Source organism: Toxorhynchites rutilus, chromosome 2, assembly GCF_029784135.1.
Source record: "Toxorhynchites rutilus septentrionalis strain SRP chromosome 2, ASM2978413v1, whole genome shotgun sequence".
In the NCBI taxonomy this organism is placed as follows: Eukaryota; Metazoa; Arthropoda; class Insecta; order Diptera; family Culicidae; genus Toxorhynchites; species Toxorhynchites rutilus.
Genome location: NC_073745.1, coordinates 242058519 through 242078825, shown reverse-complemented (window position 1 = coordinate 242078825; position 20307 = coordinate 242058519). Strand labels below are relative to the sequence as shown.

General features: G+C 40.0%; 1 protein-coding gene across 2 annotated transcripts in view; it reads right to left on the bottom strand.

Moving 5' to 3' along the window:
* LOC129768605 (LIM/homeobox protein Awh-like) overlaps window positions 1-20307 on the bottom strand; it is a 95776-nt gene that overhangs the window by 36369 nt on the left and 39100 nt on the right. The window contains exon 2 of one of the 2 annotated variants that reach the window (XM_055770356.1): window positions 11394-11679. The exons of the other annotated variant lie outside the window; for it this stretch is intronic. Within the exon in view, the coding sequence (XP_055626331.1) occupies window positions 11394-11405 (12 nt within the window). The 5' untranslated portion in view covers window positions 11406-11679. The remainder of the gene's footprint in view (window positions 1-11393; window positions 11680-20307) is intronic. 2 annotated transcript variants of the gene reach the window in all.

Here is a 20307-nt window from a genome sequence, read left to right as displayed (position 1 = left end):
TTGATACCCATATTGATGGGGTTCTGAGAACATATGGAACCGCCATTTTGTAGTGGCCGCCATCTCGGATTTGCATTTTTCATAAATAACTGTGTTCTACTAGTCAAGCCCTTTCATTTGATACCCATATTGATGGGGTTCTGAGAAAATATGAAATCCGCCATTTTGTAGTGGCCGCCATCTTGGATTTGAATTTTCATAAATAACTGTGTTCTACTAGTTAATCCCTTTCTTTTGATACCCATATTAGCTATTCAATATAGAATTATTATACAAATTATTCAAAATTTCCGAAAATCAAAAATAAAATATTCCGGATAATCGAGTCTAAAATTCCGAATAATCGAATCCCGGATAATCGAGTCTCCGGATAATCGAGTCCGACCTGCATATAAATAAAATAAGGTCACGTTTTTATGAAATAAAGTTAACGTTAATAACTATTTTGGGTGCGAACGGATTTTAACGATTTGCATACAAATCGAATCGGAAATTTTCTAAGATTTGTTTTATATACAATCCCATTGTCTGTATATGGTTTAAATTGATGAAAATTGGAAACCTTCCATTTCCTCATACATTTGTTCTGTCAATTTGTGTGCTTTCTCGAACAGAGCTGTTAATAACGGGCAACTTATGCAGCCGCTAGAATAGAAACAACGAACAGGGAAAGCGAAAAAAGAAAATTTGCGATGTAAACTCCACCCTTGCATAGTAAGTAAGTTGTTGCTAGCGTATAAGTAATGCATCTCCTCTGAGGAAAATTCTCAGAATCTTTCTGTGCCAGAAACAACAAAGGTCGCTTATTCTGCTCGTTTTGTGTTTTATGTTCCCCCTCGAGCTGTGAACGCTAGCGAATATTTCACTTGAAGCCTTCTAGCCATCAGTGTTTGGCTTTGTGTGTGTTGCTTGTTTTCGTTGCGCGTAACTTAGAACCTGTTCATTTCCTGTACATGTGAATAGCACACCTTCGATACTTTTTGTTGCCATTCGTATTTGATCTCGTGCGCATCGGCTCTGTTCTGATGCAACAAGCTGCTTGCGTTTTTGATGGTTTTGACCGAGAGTCGAGAAACGATTTTTCATAAACGATCATTATCGCGATGTTTCATTTTTATCGCTGCAACTGTGTGCATCTGTTAGACGCGTGTTTGATGCTTGTTGAATGGCGATGCACGGAAGATGCCTCTCGTTAAACATTCAGTGCAATCCGTGCATTGATATAAACAAACAAATTGCGACATATGACCAACAAGTGTATTGTTCTCGCGAAGGCAAGAAAGAATCGTTGCTTCTCGAAATGATTCTACAAAAACCACGCAAGCCATTAAACCTTTTCAGGGTCCTCGGAACTTTTTACTAAAGAGTTATTTATGAAATTTCGACGTATTCGCAAATAATATCCGAAATGACAAATCAACAAATTAAAAAAAAAAGATGCGTAATCCTACGTCCTAAGCGGTCGTGTCGGATACAACCCCTCGAATTTTTTATATCAAATATGATATTTTTTAGGAAGAAATATCTATCCATTTTCCATTAATTGACAATAAATTTCGAAATTCCATACAATTCCTTACAGACAATTTTCACGCTATTTTCCAACATTAACGCGAGGGCCTTTTTAGCATACCTGGTAACTGTCTAAGGACGTTGGACGGCGACAGCTGATGTGTGCTGAATCGCGAAGTGTCGCCATCTGTCAACCAAATATTGTTTACAAGTCTTTGTGTTTTGCACAACAATTTCAATTTTTACTGCGTGGAAAATGTCGAGCTTCTTTGCAAATGCTCATCGTTTGCGGGAAGTCGGTAATATTCCAACATGCCAACACTCAGCCTCATGTTGCTGTTTGAGCTAAAGACTACTGAATGGGTATTAATGTTTGCACCATCGTACAAATAAAGTTCCCGTTTCACCTGTGCATACAATGCTTTAGTTTCTATTGCGCATTCAAAAGTAAACTATAATTCATATAATTCATATCATAATGAACTGCGAGTAAAAGTTTGACAGTTGCACCATGTCGAAGTAGCAGCGTACTCGTGATTGGTTCCACGCGAAAATGGCGGACAAAAGACATTTCAATCACCGTTGGAATGTCTCGGTGGACCGTGAAAAGGGTCTTAGATCGAGGAAAGAAAACAACTATCCACGAGGTCAGTTCGAATTCCAAAGAGTTATTCCTCCCATCAAAAGGAAGATTCGGACGAATCCAGTGCATTCATTGATGGAAATGACCAAGGAACAAATAATCAGCGATTTTACGGCACGGATGATCGTAAAGGAAGATTGCCGTGCACAATTGCATCTGGGAGCTAAGAGGCGAGCGATGTAAGGAAATCTTGAACTTCCTCAAGCGAAAAAATCCAGTAATCCTGTTCACATTGACCCGTACCTGCAGAGAAATGGATCCAGGGTACATTATTAGGACCTACCGTGCGTTCCCGGAGCATATGGAGGCCATAATTGCAGCAAGTGGAAACTCCGTCGATGATAAATGTAGTTCATAAATTTCATGAACATCGCACTATTGAATAAATTAAAAAAAATGGAAAACGAACTTTTTGATTTTTTTTTTTCATTTTTGACATTAATTAATAGTGCAAATATTATCAAGCAAACGGTATTAGGAGAATAGCGGAGTCGATAATTTTTTTTTTGACTATCCTTTTATGTTTCTACGCTAATAATCTTTTGTTTATATTGAGTACCGTCATCCATTATTCATAGAAGCACAAAATTAACTCGTGAGCAAGTTCACCAGACAATAAAATTCGTCAAGAAAAAGTCTAAATTGGCTGAATCAAGTATAAGATTAGTATGATTCCTTGTCATAGTGGCTGAGAGCAGACAAACGACCAGAACGGTAAAAAAGGTATGGTGACTGATGGCAGACAAGCTACCGCAAGGAGTTGAAGGCTGGTGTCCAGTGTTTAGTGTTATTCTGGACATCAGGCCAGGTGGGTCGACGCAGAGCAATAATTTGACAACGTTGCCCACAAGTACTAGGTTGCCTTGGTCACTTGAAGTTATAACGACGATATTGATTGGTACGATATTTATAAAATCGCACATAAAATATGGCAACGTAAGCTCCGCTTTGGCGGGTTGATTGTGTGGGGAGAATGGAAGGTTGATCTTGCAAGTGGTGAGAAAAATCTAAACGAAAATATTGTGTGATGATGTTTTATATAATTGCTAGCTGATCCGGCAAACTTCGTTCCGTGAAAAAAATATTTTTTGTTATTAATACCTTCAAACATTCACGTTTTCTTGCTAATCGAACGTTTATGGGTCCAAATACAGAACTGTTCATTGATTGATCTTCTGATTGACCCTTTAAAATTACCTTTTCCTATAAAATTTAATTTGCTTGATTAGTTTTCGAGTTATGCAGAAATTTGTGTTTCATTTGTATGGCAGCTCCCTCCCCCTTAGAAAGGAGAGAGGAGTGTCTAACCACCACAGAAACATTTATTGCACTCCAAAACCTCCACATGCCACATTTGGTCTCGTTTGCATGATCAATTCTCGAATTATGCAAAAATTTGTGTTTCATTTGTATGGCATATTTTGGAGTGGGCAAACAATACCCAACAATAAAAATAAAAATAATAATTATTATATAACAGTTATCTATACAGCTGATCCGAAAGGAGTATCATACATACAGGGTGTTCAGTAAGTTCGAATACACTTTAAAAATTTGTTTAAAAAAATGAAAATACGAAGGTCGGATTCTTTTCTACGTTTTTTATTGAGGCAATATTTATTGAGAACCTTTACGACATATTAGCTGGGAGCACCCTCCTTTGTGCTGTATGACGAGCTTGAGACGTTTCTCAAAAGAATTGCACGAGGCACTCACCTGGTCCATCGGCGTCTCGTCCCAGATCTTGGAAATAACCTTTTAAAATTGGTCCATAATTCTCACTTTATGATCGCTCTGCATGGCCAGCATGTACGACCATACATAAAAGTCCAGGGGATTAACATCCGGAGAGCTGGGTGGGAAAAAGTCTTTTCGAGGAAATCAGTGGAATTCTCCCGGGATCAAGCTTGAACGATATTCGCCGTGTGGGTCGGTGCACCGTGCTGTTGAAAGATGTAATGATCCTTACCGTAGAGGTCCCGAAGTGCCGGGTCACAACCTTCTCCAGAACCTCGGTCTTATAGTACGCGGCATTGATTTTCACGTTTTTCGCGATAAACACCAGTGGGAGCTTCCCACGCCTGGATACGACCCCCAAACCATTACCGACGCGGCACTCTGGAACCGCGACATGTTTATGTGGAACGGGGGGATGCTGACCAATGCAAGACAAAGAGTTTCTCACCAGGAAACACGAACTTCTAGCCTGCGTGCCGCGAAATTACCAGCTTGGCTCTGTCTAGCCTCTTCTTCGTTGTAGCTTTCGTCAGCCCGTAAATCTAGCGTTTCTTGTACGGCTTGTATCCCAGATCCTTTGTCATGCTGGTGTGGGCAGTCTCGATCGACACATCCTGGTCAGCTGCTGTCTTGCAGATCGAGCAGTTCATTTTTCGATGAACCCGCTCTCTCATCACCTTGATGGCTGCTGGCGTCCTCACCGAACGCTGCCGCCCGGATTGCACACGGTCCTTGGACGAGCCCGTCTCCTGGTACCGACAGATGGTGGTATAGATGAAGCTCCGCTTCACCCCGTGGGATTTCAACAGGGGGAATATGTCGCCGGGTTACTCACCTCTCGTAAACAACTTTACTACAACGTCGCGATACACATAGCCCCTGTGCAATTTCGAAAAATAACACATTTCCTCTTCAATTCCTGGTGAACGTAATCAGAGGACAAGGATTTGCAAACAATGTTAACATACAGACGAAATAACTCAATAAACTGAGCGAATTTTCGTGAAACGAACGTCGGAAGAACTTCAATCCTAAGAAGAATGGTGGGGCGTTGACATTGGAATTTCAAAATTGATATATGCAAATGAATAATCATTGAAACCTTAGAACCTCGAACGGTACAAATTCCGTACCTATAACGAATAATACAATGCATCCCGATTTAAATGCAGAGGACACTGAACGAAATAAAAATAGCACCACAATGTTTTTTTACGCTATTTTAACAATATTCTAGGCTACTATTCTAGTTTCTTATATCTAATGACCTGTTTACACTTTCCCAACTTTTCGAAACATTATGGGGGTTATTTTGTGAAATACAAACATTTTATCCTGATATATCAATTAAATCAGTAGGAAATAAGAATATCACATTGAAAAAATTAAAGCTTTGATAATTTCTTAAAAATACATAACACTTTAAACATTCATAACAGAAGAAAAACGATGGGATGATGCAAACTTAAGATCTGCAGTATGAAATATGTCCACCGTGAGCCTCAATCATCTTCTGAAGATGTTTGGACATGCTCTCCGCCAAATTATTCAGAAGTTGTGCGTCAATTTCCTTCCAGGCTCTCGATAAAGCTGTGAAGTACGTGTCCTTGTTCGTTGCGCCAGTAGCCTACAGATTTTCAATAGGGTTTGAATCCGGACTTTGGACAGGCTATTCCCGAACTTTCATCCGATTTTATGTCTAAAGCAAACCATGATGTATCCTCAACCTTGCTTTACAGGTAGACTGTGGATGACGATCTTGTAGCCCTCGCCCTGATACTCTTCAAACTCTTACTCGTCGTTTTTAATTGAAGATCTTAAACTTCGATTCGTCAGTCAACAAAACACATTTCCAGAAAGATACCGGCTTGTTTACACTTTTTTGTGAACTCGATCCGTTTTGACGTAGGATTACGCCTTTCGGGAACATATTGGGGTACAAATTGAAAATCGAAAATTTCCCTCTTTGTGTGACGATTTTATACCAAAACATGACGAATTTTCACCCGAGTAACATTTAAATTGAAATATTTCTTTATTTGCATAAGCGATTTTGAGGTATTCGAAGCTGTTCTAGCTATTTCCCGCTTATCCCGATCGGAGAGCTTCGATTTACGCGCAACTCTCTCCTTCTTACCGTATCCTTAAGGATTCGCCAAATAATTGAGCACTAATTGATGGGATTGCCCAATCCGACGAGCAATTTTTCTGATACTAACATTTTTTTTGGTGTAATGCATCGATTTGTCTTTCTTCTCTCTCCGTAAGCACTTTTCGCTTCGGCATTTTCCAGATTTATTGATCAAAACAACTAAAACAACGGAAAATATAACTGGTCTTATAGAAACTTGACACTTGAAAAATTTCGTTTACTCTCGCCATATGAAAATCATGCAGTGTATGGTTGTCACCAATACCTACACACTAGAATATAAGTTGAAGCATTGTATGTTTACAATGACACGAAGCAGCAAGATCATCATCTGGTCTTATAGATATTCTTTAACCAGCAATGATTTCCAACACTCTTTTCAACCATAAGCAATTGAAGCACAGCTTGAATCGAGCCTTAAATGGCGCTTCTAAATAGTTCTGACATAAGGTTGCACCAATAACAAGGGGTGCGACAAATATGCATAAAACTTGGAAAATTACGAATGAAATTGAAAATGTTCAATGTTGTTCAAAAACGGTTGATATGAACTTCCGTTTGAGAAGTTACGTAATTATCATTCACACATTTCTTATCATTTGACTATGAAAAAGTTAATGGATTCGGGTTGTTTTTTTTCGTTGCTGGTCACTGTGTACCTAAAATATCCAAACTCTGAATTCACTAAAAGGCAGTTGAGATGGATATTTTGTCTTACATGTAACATGAGACGAACATAATTCCATCAAGCAAACATCGTGACCATAATGAGATCTCCTATGATACGGACCGTCCGAATGGAAGGTGAGTTTCTCACCCAAAATTCATTGATCGATTATTACACATCGCTCTGTGCCAAAAGAAACGAATCGAGAAACTTGACCATCATAGTGCAAACAATAAATATCAAAGCTGAAATGGAGAACTGAAAAAAGCCGCCGCCGCTGCTGCTGTTGGCGGCCGGTAGCCGTCCGGATTAGGAAGTATTAGGTGTGGTTTGGGAACCGAAAGTCGTCGCACTCGTCCTTCGCAATTTTTGTTGTTCCTAGAAGCACCGAGGTAAGTAAGTAATTTAGTGCGCAGTTCACCATCAATCATCTTCCAAACATTTTACTGGGCCTTTTTTGTGGCATTCATGCGCCATGCAAGTTAAAAATGGAAAATAATTGGGATGAAGAGCATATCAGAAGAAAAAAACTAGAAATCACGATAGTTCCACTTCAAAAGTAATTTAGCGTCGCAAGTTGGCAACTCAATTGCGGCACTACAAAGGCATTAGGCTACTGGATAGTTTTAAGCAGAAGTATTTTCTATACCGTTCAGTTTTTGTAGAAATCCACAATGATCGGTTTTTTTCTAACAGTACAGTACATCTGTATGCAGAAGAAGATCGATGGAAACTTTCACTTTTAATATTGAAACAACGTCAGTTGATGAAACACATTTCGAAACGAAGAATCCAAGTTTCTCCTATTTATGGTTTAAATGGAGTCGTGTTGTGATTGACATATCAGTTTGCATTAGAAGAGTTTGTCATGATGCACTTCCAGATCTTCCAGCAGATTATCTAAAGCCAAGATTCTTGGAAACACTAATCTCCTTCATAAAGCAAGATTGATCCACGCTCCCGGTGAGACAAAGTTCGAATCATTTATGTTTTAATAACACCAATCCGTTCGTTTCCTTGCGCCGGGTTCCATTCCCGAACGGCGACCCACGGCATCTGTAGCATCTCTGATCGAACACCCGAGCCCGAGTGGACCCCCGACCGCGTTTATTTACCGGCCGGCTTTCTACACCTTGTCTCGTGACAGTTATTAACCATCGTAGCAAGTTATTGTGACGATTACCGATAAATTTAGATAATATCGGGTTCAGTCTCGTCGTCGGGCAACTCATCCCCGAGCAAGCGGTTCCAAGCGGGTACCAATCTGGTTTTCTCGCTCGTCTTCGTCTCTCGGTGGCGCACTGTAGAGGAAATCTGCTGGGAATGATTTTTCTGAACGATTATCATCGTCATAAGTGATATCCCCCCGAAAAGACCAAAGACTCGAAGCCGCACGTTACCCTCGATGGTTGCTTAGAGTCTGGAGCAACAGGTTTAGCTTCAGCATCGTCGTTATTCTCATAAATATCAGCTGGACTTACATTGGTTTCTTTAAGTTTTTTGGTTTTGGTTGACCTGACATTTTGCTATAGTGAGTTCACTCATATATCAAACGCACTTTCGGTACCCATGTGATGTGCTATTTCAAAAGATTTCAAAACGATTCCAGCCTTTTAGAAGAACATGGGATTATATTCGCACTTTTGCGCTAGCTGGACTGGAAGCGCAGCCCTGTGAAGAATTCCGGTCGTTACCTGGTCTGATTTTTTAAACCTCAATAAACACTGAGGGGAACATCAATGGATACACTCAAAAAGTATTAATTGAAAAATATGGAAGCTACGATGTATTGTTATTAATTATTTATGTATTTAATCAAGGAATGATAATTTTCCCGGCACGAATCAATTTATTAGATAAGTGGAATAAATCAGGCTAGTGTTGAAATATTTGAGATTTACAATGAAGTGCATTATAATGATGCTCAGTGGTGGAAGTACAACGTTTATATAGCGTTCAGACTATAGCGAATGTATGAAGGTTAAACAAATGTTGGTGTATTAAGGAAGTATTCTGGTGTAGATACACGAATTTCGGACGTTTTTCCGTGTTCCATAAAAATGAAACAAAGAATATTGTTACTGTCCATTATATCACTATTTGTTCATCTATCTATTAACAATAAAACAAAAATTGAACGGAGAAAAAATATTCATAACTAGAATAGGTAAAAGCTGATGAAGTGAGAGGGTTCAAAAAAAAGTTGTGCCATGGCGTCCACGATTCCAGCCCTTCTGGTTATCTGAAACAAAAAAAAATCGAGCAGATTCTGAATCAATAAAGATGCCGCTATCGCATGAACCTCGGACAAGTCAAAAACATTTCTTTTGATAAAATGGTGACCGTTAGAAAAACAAAATGCGGCTTAAAACGTTTTTTCTTACGTTTTTATAGTAACGTAAACGTAAATAAGTAAACGTAAACGTTACTTATAGTAACGTAACGTAAAAATAGTAAAATTTTAAAAAATGTTAATTTTCAGAGGTTCATGTGATAGAGGGATGCCTGCAGATTGTATCCATATAAATTTGACATTAATCGTTTCAGTAGAACTTGAGATATCGTGTACGCCAGTTTGAAAAAAAAACAGTTTCGAGAAAAACGCGTTTGAAGTTCATTGTTAGATACAGATAGGTTAGATACCGCATCACTAAAATGGCTACAACTCGGTAAATAATAGGATTTCTTTCTAGGGTATATTTTTGAATGCCTAAACTACAGTAATATGAAGGAACATTTTTTAAATTTCTAGACTAGAATGCTCCCTTAAATTGGCTCAGAAAATAATGACTATGTGTGATCGTTTCAAGATAATCTATATCACCTAATTTGTATAGTATACATTGAACATTGTACACCATATTTTGCCAAATAAATTTTCTGAAAAGAAACAATAAGTTTATGAATTGGCTGATTCACAAGAAGAAAAAATATTGGACGCAAAATAAACGAATTTGCAATATCAGCATCAAACATGATATAGTTGGGAGATTTGTCTCAAAGATAATAGCGGTTAAAATTTTGAAATACGATTTGTATAATGTGCGGGACCGGAATCCGTACGGATTTTGATGCTGTACTGATTGCGGTCCCCCACGGTATACATATTTGAAGTACAGTAAATTTATGGACTGCAATAATTATGTCAAGTCAATGGTAATTATGCAAGAATGTGTTTAAGCATCAGTGAAAAATATAGCAAATCGAAACAAATATCAGCTACCCCTGAACAATTTCGGAATCGGATTGAATTGCGGTAAATTTACATAATAGGACAAATCAAAATGATGTTGTTTTCAAAATACCATCACTTCATGCAAAATGGTGGTGATTGGCATGCTTAACTTTCGACGCTCAAAAATCTGTATACTTTTCCGAAAATTTGTATAAATATGTATGTTTTTGCATATTTTCAACAAAAATCTGTAGTCTGTATACACTGAATTCTGTATGAAAATTTGCCGAAAAATATGTATCATTTGAACCTGTTCGCACATTTCTTATATTTCAACGTTTATTTCCATCATTATGTTCCCAACCTGTATATATTCATCGTTTTACTGAAGATACATTCAGAAAAAGTTATTTACACAGCCCCACAGGGATAGGAAAGGTGAGGGAGAGATAATAATTATACATTGTGACTTTCTTCTACACAATATGGGTAAAACTGAAGCACACATATAAAGAAAACTGAATAAAAATGGATACTATTTAAAAAAAAACTGGTAGATCTTAGGATTTAACTGTTTGACTAATTGGCAACGTTGGCCGCAACGTACCTGTCAAAGTTAACTAAAATTTTTTGAACTTAAACGTTAATTGTACCACTGAAGACGAGTCTTAATCGGTTAGAATAAATTGATGTGCTGCATTATGTCAGTTAAATTTTACAACATTGTAATAAAAAGTAGAAGGGCCAGAGCCTAGGTGCACGGACGCAAGTTTGGCGTACGACTGTGATTGTTCAATTGTTTTTTTTAATGTATTTCTTTTCATTGCTCATTAATCTAGTATTTCAACTCTTTTGAAGCTCCAAATAGTGACCTTGGACAGGCCTATTTGTTATATGTACTGATATCACTCAAACGATTTGAAACAGTTGGAATGGTAAGATGTGTCATCCGCAATTCCATTGTTCAGAATGTTAGAATTTCCCGCTTGAGAATTCAAGTGCAGCCCGGCGGATGATGGGTCAGCAGCTTCAGACGTCTGTTCTGTGCAGCCTAACACTATTTTCGCAATTGCGATAGTAAATACGATTGTAAACAGTAGTGAAATCCCTCAAACAATTTAAAAACAGTTGGAATGGTAAGATGTGTCATCCGCAATTTCATTGTCCAGAATGTTAGAATTTCCCGCTTGAGAATCCAAGTGCAGCACGGTGGATGATGGATCAGCAGCAGCACCATTTTCGCAATTGCGCTTATTGCGATGGTAAATACGATTGTAAACAGCAGTCAAATGTCATTCCGACTAGTTTGATCCGAACAACAAAAAATGCTTCTAACACCTCCTGGCTCAACTGACTAACTGAAAATGATGACCACCCTGAGTGCCACGGTTTTATAGCGATTAGATGGACATTTTCAAACGCATTAGGACCATCGTTTCTTACCGTAGTGGAAGGTATTTTTGTTCGAAAGGGAATGCTTATGAGCTTATATGCTTATGTTATTTACCTTTATTATCATATGCTATACTGTCAGTCACTGGTGACTGATGTGCCAGTCAACGTGTTCGTTTGCAGACTATATTTCACGTCGCACACACTGGCACTGTGAGCAACGACAATATCACCTTGGTATCGTTGAAATAATGATTTTATCTCTATGAAATTGTAGATGGTGGAGTGGGTTAGTGAGATTGTTGCATCACCCTTATTCCTACACAATGACTGGAATTTGTTTGATAGAACGAATTATTGCACACAATTTTGTGTTGTATACAACATTCACGGGAACCAAGCTGAAAGAAGAAATACACAATACATGAATTAGCTTCGCATTCGCTCGCAAAACATGCTTCTTTTATTCGTTTAACTAGCTGACCCGGCAAACTTCGTCTCGCCCAAAATTTGTTTTTTGTTATCAATACCTTCAAATTCACGTTTTCTTACTAAGCGCAAGTTCATGAGTGCAATCGCAGAACTGTTCATTGATTGATCTTCTAATCGACCCCGTTGAATTTACCTTTTACTAAAAAAAAACCTAGTACTTCTACCAAAACTCATCATTATAATATCAGATTATTTTCAGACACAATTCTCGTTCGAGATTTTTCAACCTCTTGCAAATAACATGTTTCTCCGTTACATGGAATAAATGTTTGATACAGAAAATATGATAGAATAAAGACAGACCCCTCCCCTTTTCTCCCCTTAGAGAGGGGGGAGGAGTGTTTATTCACCATAGAAACGTTTCGTGTCCCCTAAAATCTTCACATGCCTAATTTGGTTTCATTTGCTTAATTAATTCTCGACTAATGCAGAAATTTGTGTTTCATTTGTATGGCAGCTCCCCCTAAGAGAGGTGGAAGGAGTATCTAACCACCGTAAAAACATTTATTGCACCCTAAAACCTTCACATGTCAAATTTGGTTTTGTTTGCTTGATTAAATCTCGAGTAATGCAGAAATTTGTGTTTCATTTGTACGGCAGTTCCCCCTAAGAGAGGTGGAAGGAGTATCTAACCACCGTAAAAACATTTATTGCACCCTAAAACCTTCACATGTCAAATTTGGTTTCGTTTGCTTGATTAAATCTTGAGTAATGCAGAAATTTGTGTTTCATTTGTATGGCAGCCCCCCCTTAAAGAGGAGGGTGGAGTGTCTAAATACCATAGAACATTTATTGCACCCTAAAACCTCCAGATGCCTAATTTGGTTGCATTTGCTTGATTAATTCTCGAGTAATGTAGTGACGCCCCCCCCCCCCCCTATATAGAAATCAAAGACGTAGTCCTGCGTCAAAACTATTTTTGAGAAAAATGATATTTGATTTTCTAAATATTTTTGACGTAGAACTACGTCTTTCATTAAGAGTGCCAAATCAGAAAACAGGTCACGTTTTCATGAAATAAAGTAAAGCAACCGTAATGATAAATGTAAACAAGGAGGGAAGATAGCGGGAGGAAAACATTTGTGCTAGGGCATTTAAAAAGAATCTCTGCTGATGAAAACATTCCTTTTTCCAAGCAGTTAACATTGTTTGTTTTTCGTTATCAATACACTGAAATGACGCTATGGTGAAGCAGGTGTTAAGGTTGTGCACCAAAAAATTATTTAGGGAATACCAAGTTATTCAATAAGTTATAATAAGTTATTAATTTATTTGGGTCCGCGTGCCAGTTGCAAAACTCGCTTCAACTAGGATTGCATTTGCGCTAATCTTGATCATAATGAAGCGGTGCTACTCTTTTCGAGGTTGTTGAGATTAACAAAAAGAGTTTATTTCGTTTATTTAGTCACCAAGAAAGTAAATATCGTCCGGGAATTTTGTATGTGATTTAGTTTCGCTTTCCAGTAGCAAAACTTTCTCCACTAAGGATGATAGCTGCGCTTATCTCGAGCATATATTGTTCTGCGAGGACAACAATGAATCATCAAACAATTATCGTCAAATGATTCTGCAATCAAACAAAATATTTCAGGGCGACCAAACTGGTAGAATGGTTATTTCTAAAATAAAATAATATCCGCAGTTATAGACAAGCAACTTGAATTAAACTACAGTGTAGTTCTGCGTCAACAATGCAGCCGTGTCTTGAATACAACCTCTTATTATTTTTTTTCGAAGAAATTTTTTTTTTCAAATTTGTTTGATATTTTCTAATGAAAACTTAAATAATCTCCAACCAACATTTTGTAGGTCTTATAGTTTTGAATGATTTTCTTTGAAATCTTGATTTTTTTTCACCTTTTCCTTCGAAATTAATGTTTAACTCGTCATTTTTATGTAACAATTATTACGATTTAAATGTTCTGCAAACTTTTTCTGTTTAGGAACATGTCAAACGCGAAAATTTACAAACAAAAATATTACGAGTAAAGCAATATTTTTTGAGGAGTCTCCATACAAAAATTCCATGTATTCCAGAAACTATGAAAGATAGAAAGTTCATATTTCAATAAGATCTAAAACTTTCGATTAGTTGTAATTTTTCCAAAGAAAACATGAAAAAGTTGTTGTTAGAAAAACTTTTTGCTCATTTTGCAATATATGGGTGACTTGTTGGAAATGACGAATTTCATGCCAACTCGTCTTAGGAGTTGGCAGCACCATCTCAGATAGCAGTGAAACGTTGTGGGTGTAAAGACATCGGTCATGTATGCAACTTTGCATACTTGAAATATTCGAAAAAGAATTAGACTACTTTTTGGAAAAAGTTGAATTTTTAACAAAAATTTATAACGTGAAAACTATAAAATTTAAAACATAAAAACTAGTTGGTCAGAGAATGAAATGTAGGAAATTACTTAAGTTTTCATCAAAAATTATCAAAGATTTTTTTTGGAAAAAAAAAGCATTATAAAAAAAAAATTGAAAATTAAAACGGTTCTCAAATGGGGATCAACACTAGGGTAGGAGCCTACCTGTTGGTCTCAAATGTTCCTATCTCACGCCTCCACGAAGATCATATGACGACATTTTTAGATCGGGCGTGAACTGGAAACACAACCCTGGTCTTGGCTCCGAGAACGGGTGTCGAAAGTGGCTAAGTGAGGGGGTGCGAGCGAGTCAGAGCGCTATATCTCTCCCGGGGAAGGCCTCCCGGGTCATGGAGGCCTTGCCAACCCGCTGTCTCCCGGGCAAAGGAGATACACCCAGACAATGGAGCTAAAGTCAAGACGAATACTACGAATGCGATCACCCGAGGAGGGTCCCCGAACTGGAGCTGGTCCTGGAACGGGCGTAAGAGCGAGCGGCCAGCGGCTGGAGGGCGATGTGCAAGAGCGGGCCACCAGCCGGGTTCAACCCGAAGAGCTACCGCCACACGGAAACAGCAGCCATCGACATCACCAACGAAACGCTGCGCCTACGAGGCGTGTTGCGACTGTCAGACGACAGTCGTCCACACTTGTGGGTACTACTAGGCGACGGATCATGTGGACACACGAAATGAACGATCCGCGCCTATTACATCTGCACTGCTTTGGAGACGGACATGAGCGGTCGCCCTCGAATACTCGCAATGTTCGAGGAAGCGTATCCAGAGTTCGTCGGGAGGCTTGACCAAAACGCGATGAACGCGAGGCGTAGAGCGATTGTACGCAACAATATGCTCTCCCAAACGCAAGTCGACGAGATCAAGCAGCAGGTGCAGAGAGAACTAAGCTCCAGAACAAGCAGAGCAAGCGATGTGTCGAGACGAAGTTCAGTACGGCTGAGCAATTCATTCGCGAGTGGGGCACGCGAATCAGCACCAGTGGAGGCCACAGTACAACAACCCTCTGAGCCGGAAGATCCACAGCCAGATCAACAACTACTACGCGATCTGGTCTTCCATTACGACGAGGCGATCTCACAGTTCCGCGACACGGACCCTTTGTCGCGCCCCAGGATCCCGAAGTTGCAGCATTCCCGCAGGCTGACAAGTGCAGTAAAGCTCATGAACGAGCACGTTCTTCCGCTGCACTTGGTTGATGCTGAGAACATGGAGGAGCTGCAACTGAAAGTTTACTGTGCTGCTGTGGCGACCGCCAAAAGTTTAGGATACCGTATTAGGCCAAGAGGCGGACTGCTCCAACATCTCCGTGAAAGGCGTGAGCCTCCATGGCGAAGGAGATTGGAGCAACGGATCCTAAACAAGCGCGCCGCAATTGGAAGACTGATGGCGTACAAAAGAGGCAGCAGATCGGTGAAATTATGTCGCCAAGTTGCTGTGATCGTGCGACCTACTGAACTTCGCCAGCTGGGAGCTCACCAGCTGACGGAAAAACTCGACACACTGGTACAGCAATTGAGCGTCCTTACAAAACGGCTGAAACGTTACTCTGACTCTGCAAAGCGCCAGGAACAAAATCGGATGTTCAGAGATAACGAGAAAGCGTTCTACGACCACATTAGCGACGAGAAGCCCGACTACCGCGAAGGTTTGCCAGATATTAGCGATGTGACGAACTTCTGGGCTGGTATTTGGGAGACCCCAGTAGAACATCGCGACGGGCAAATGTGGTTAAGACGGGAGGAGGAGAGTTGTGGTGAAATTGGAGAGATGCCAGCTATCATCGTCGGAGAGAACGATGTCCGCGAAGCCTCGCGGTACCTGAGGAACTGGGCAGCACCGGGCCCCGATGGTGTCCAGAACTTTTGGCACAAGAAGCTGACCGTCGCACATCCAAAGATAGCTGAGTGCTTCAACAAGGTGCTACGTGACCCACACAACCTTCCTGAATTCGCCACCCGTGGCGTCACCTTCCTCCTCCCGAAAGACAGCAACACATTGAACCCATCAAAGTACAGACCGATAACGTGCCTATCGAGTCTGTACAAAATACTGAGCAGCATAATTACCGCCAAAGTTTCTGCTCACTGCGAACAGCATCACATCATCGTAGAAGAGCAGAAAGGATGCAGGAAAAATACGCATGGCTGCAAAGACCAGGCCATCATCGACGCAGCCATAGTCGGCCAGGCGGTATATAACCAGCGGAACCTAAGTATGGCCTACATCGATTACAGGAAGGCTTATGACTCCATACCTCACTCGTTTCTCGTCCGGGTATTGGAGCTCTACAAAATTGATCCCGTCGTCGTTAGGTTCCTGCAGCATGCGATGAGGCAGTGGAGTACGTCTCTGCACCTCAGTGATGGGGAAAATGTGTTGCAGTCTAGAACGCTGCAGATAAAGAGGGGGATATTCCAAGGCGACTCTTTCAGCCCGCTTTGGTTTTGTCTGGCACTGAACCCCCTCAGTAGGACGCTCAATAGAAACGGTCATGGCTATAAAATAAGGTATGGCGACGGCGCCCACGAAGAAGTGACCCATACCTTCTACATGGATGATCTCAAGGTCTACGCTGATTCATGTCAGCGTCTAGGTGTAGCTATCCGGGTTGTCGAAGACATAAGCAGGAACATCTGCATGGAGTTCGGCCTTGACAAGTGCCGCTGTGTCCATATGCTGAAAGGGCAGCTTACCGAATCCGGAGGTTACGAGGTCTATGACGGCGAGTTCATAAGAGACATGGTTCGTGGCGAATCCTATAAATATCTTGGATTCCGACAGCTCACCGGGATTCGCCACTCCGACATCAAGACGGAGCTGCGAGACAAGTTCTTGAGTCGAGTGAACTGTGTCCTGAGGACTTTCCTCAACGCGGGGAACAAGGTACGCGCGATCAACACATTCGCAGTTCCCCTGCTGACCTTCAGTTTTGGTGTAGTCAAATGGAGCAAAACTGACCTAGAGGACCTTGAGAGGAGGATGAGGAAAGCATTTAAAGAGGCCGGAATGCACCATCCTCAATCGGCACTGGAGAGAGTTTCACTGCCACGCAAAGAAGGGGGACTTGGAATAGTCGACATATCTGCACTGTGTGTTGCCCAGGTACGACAACTGCGCGAGTACTTCGCAGAACGCGCCAACCAAAACGCGCTATACCGGGCTGTCTGCGCCGCCGACAGAGGATACAGCGCTCTGCACTTGGCGCAAGCGGAGTACCAACTCAACTGCAATCTGCAGACAGTGGAGGAGAAGATTGCAGCTTGGAAGCAGAAGGCAGTGCATGGTGCCCACCCCCATCAACTGGATCGGCCACACGTCGACAAGGCCGCATCTAATCTGTGGCTAACGCGTGGTGAACTCTCTTCAGTAGTAGAAGCCGACATGATAGCCATCCAGGACAGGATAATGCCGACGAGAAACTGCAGGCGGTACGTCTGGCATCAAGACGTTGATGACATTTGCCGGATGTGCCATCAACCAGGTGAAAACATAGAGCACATTATGGGAGGCTGTCCCGTTTTGGCCAACGCAGCCTACACCGAGCGCCACAACAACGTGGCCCGTATTGTTCATCGACAACTGGCGCTCCAATGTGCTCTACTGGAAGACAACGTACCAAACTACCGGTACCTGCCTGCACCTGTCCTGGAAAATGACCGTTTCAAGCTGTACTGGGATCGCACTGTTCTGACCGACCTCTCGATCCACCACAACCGGCCAGATATAATGGTTTACGACAAGAGCGACCGCAAAGTCACCATCATCGATGTCGCTATTCCACTGAACCAGAATCTGGAGGAGACCCACGGTCGCAAAATCTGCAAGTACCGACCGTTGGCCGTGGAGCTCAAGGAACTGTGGGGGCTAAGGGAGGTCCCAAGAATTGTTCCAGTCGTTCTCTCTGGAACTGGAATTGTCCCGAAGACACTTCTGGAAGCGCTAAAGGTGTTGAATATGGAGAAGGAATTGGCCGGCATCCAAAAGTCGGTCATCCTTAGCACCTGCGCGATTGTCCGACAATTTCTCGGTCAGGACTGAAACAGCACGAGCATGCAGATACGTGCATTCCGCAGAGCCTAGTCTCCCTTTGGCATTCAGAAGCCCGGGGGCAGGTGAAAATTCTGGCTAGGTTCGCCTAGTTAAGAAGTGAGATAAGTCTGCCAAAATTAATTTTTCGCGAAAAAATATGTTTTAAAAATTCTGAAAAAATAGATATAAAAAGACCTTAAAATTTCCAACAAGTTTTCCATACATTGGACGATGGACACATTTACATGGAAAAAGTTTTTCGAACAAAAACTTTTTCATGTTTTTCTTTGAAAAAATTCTGTTAATGTTCTATTCGTTACATTTTTATGTATAAATTATCGCAATTTGCATGATCTGCTAACTTTTCTCTATTTAGAAACATGTCAAGAACATGTCAAACGTGAGAATTTACACACAAAAATGTTACGGGCAAAACATTATTTTTTCCAGGAGTCTTCATACAAAACTGACATATATTCCAGAAACTATAACAGATAGAATGTTGACGTCTTGGACAAAAGTTCATATTTTAATAATAACTAAAACTTTGCCGAATACGCTACATCGCTATCTTGACTTTAAACAAAATTAGGATTGGTTGTATTTTTTTCAAAAAAAAACATGAAGAAGTTGTTTTTCGAAAAACTTTTTCCCTCTAAAAGTGCCCATCTTCCGATGTATGGACGACTTGTTGGAAATTTTAAGGGCTATTCATATATATATTTTTGGGAATTTAAAAAAAACGTTTTTGAGAAAAATAAATTTTAATTTTTAAAATAACTTTTTTGTCAGCGAACTTTTTTTCCTAAAAAATTTTGATATTTTTTTGTGAAAATTTAAACAATTTCCTACATTTCATCCTTTGACACAAATTTTGTAGTTATCATAGTTTTTATGTTATAAATTTTAGTAAAAAAAATAAGAAAAAAATTTGGCTTTTTCCAAAAAGTAGTCTAATTATTTTTCGAATATTTCAAGTATGCAAAGTTGCTTAAATGACCCATGTCTTTACACCCACAACGTTTCACTGCTATCTGAAATGGTGCTGCCAACGGCCAGTCGAGTTGGCATGAGCTTCGTCAAATGGTAAGGGCTATTCATATAATTTTTTTGAGAATTTGAAAAAAATCGTTTTTGAGAAAAATGATTTTCAATTTTTAAAATATTTTTTTTCGGTGTAATTTTCTATAAAAAAATTGGTATTTTTTCATTAAAATTTGAACAATTCTCTACATCTTATTCCTAAACTCAAGAAAAAATTGTTGGCCCTTTTCAAAAAGTAGTTAAATTCTTTTTTGAAGATTTCTAGTACTTGCATCAATGACCTATTTCTTTACACCCACAACGTTTCACTGCTATCTGGAATGGTGCTGCCAACTGCTAAGATGAGTTGGCATGAAATCCGTCATTAATAATAATTTGTTATGAATGCTTCAGCTCTGCATCCGTGATGCATTGGAGTACCTCTCATCAGTTCTGACAGCCATTTATATTTGACTTTTAACTTATTTTTAACTGGGCTATAGCCCAGTTAGCGAGCGCCAAGTTAGCGAATAAGTGCTGTATATATAATGAACTTAATGATACAATTTTGGATATAACACAAACTTTGTTTTTGATTGTTCATGTCAATAATCGCATAATCGTTAAAATTATTTGTCATGGATTGGTTGCACTGGGTTCGTTCGTTTGTTATTGAAAATTTTGAAATAAACTAATCGCTCGCTCTTATGAACACTCATGTAAACCATTTATGTGGCTGTCATTTCGAACAACTTATGGGGCTATTATTTTGAACGAAAAACATCCAAATCCATGCGTTTTATTGAGATGACAAAACTATAGGCTTCACAGCGAAGTGACCATCGGAGGTGTTTAAACTCGGTCTAGACCAATATATTGTCGAAGTTAACTGTGCCACCAACCGTGAGCTGAACTGCCATTCGCTTATCGGGCACCATTTAAACACTCTCCAGAAACACAGCCCAAATTTGTTCTAAGGTCTCACGAACTGTAGCTTTTATTGACATGTTCAACAATTTTAATACGCTGTCAACGATTAACGAGCCACAGTAAAACTCACACCGCTGGAAGCTGGAAGCGCCGTTCCAAATCAAGT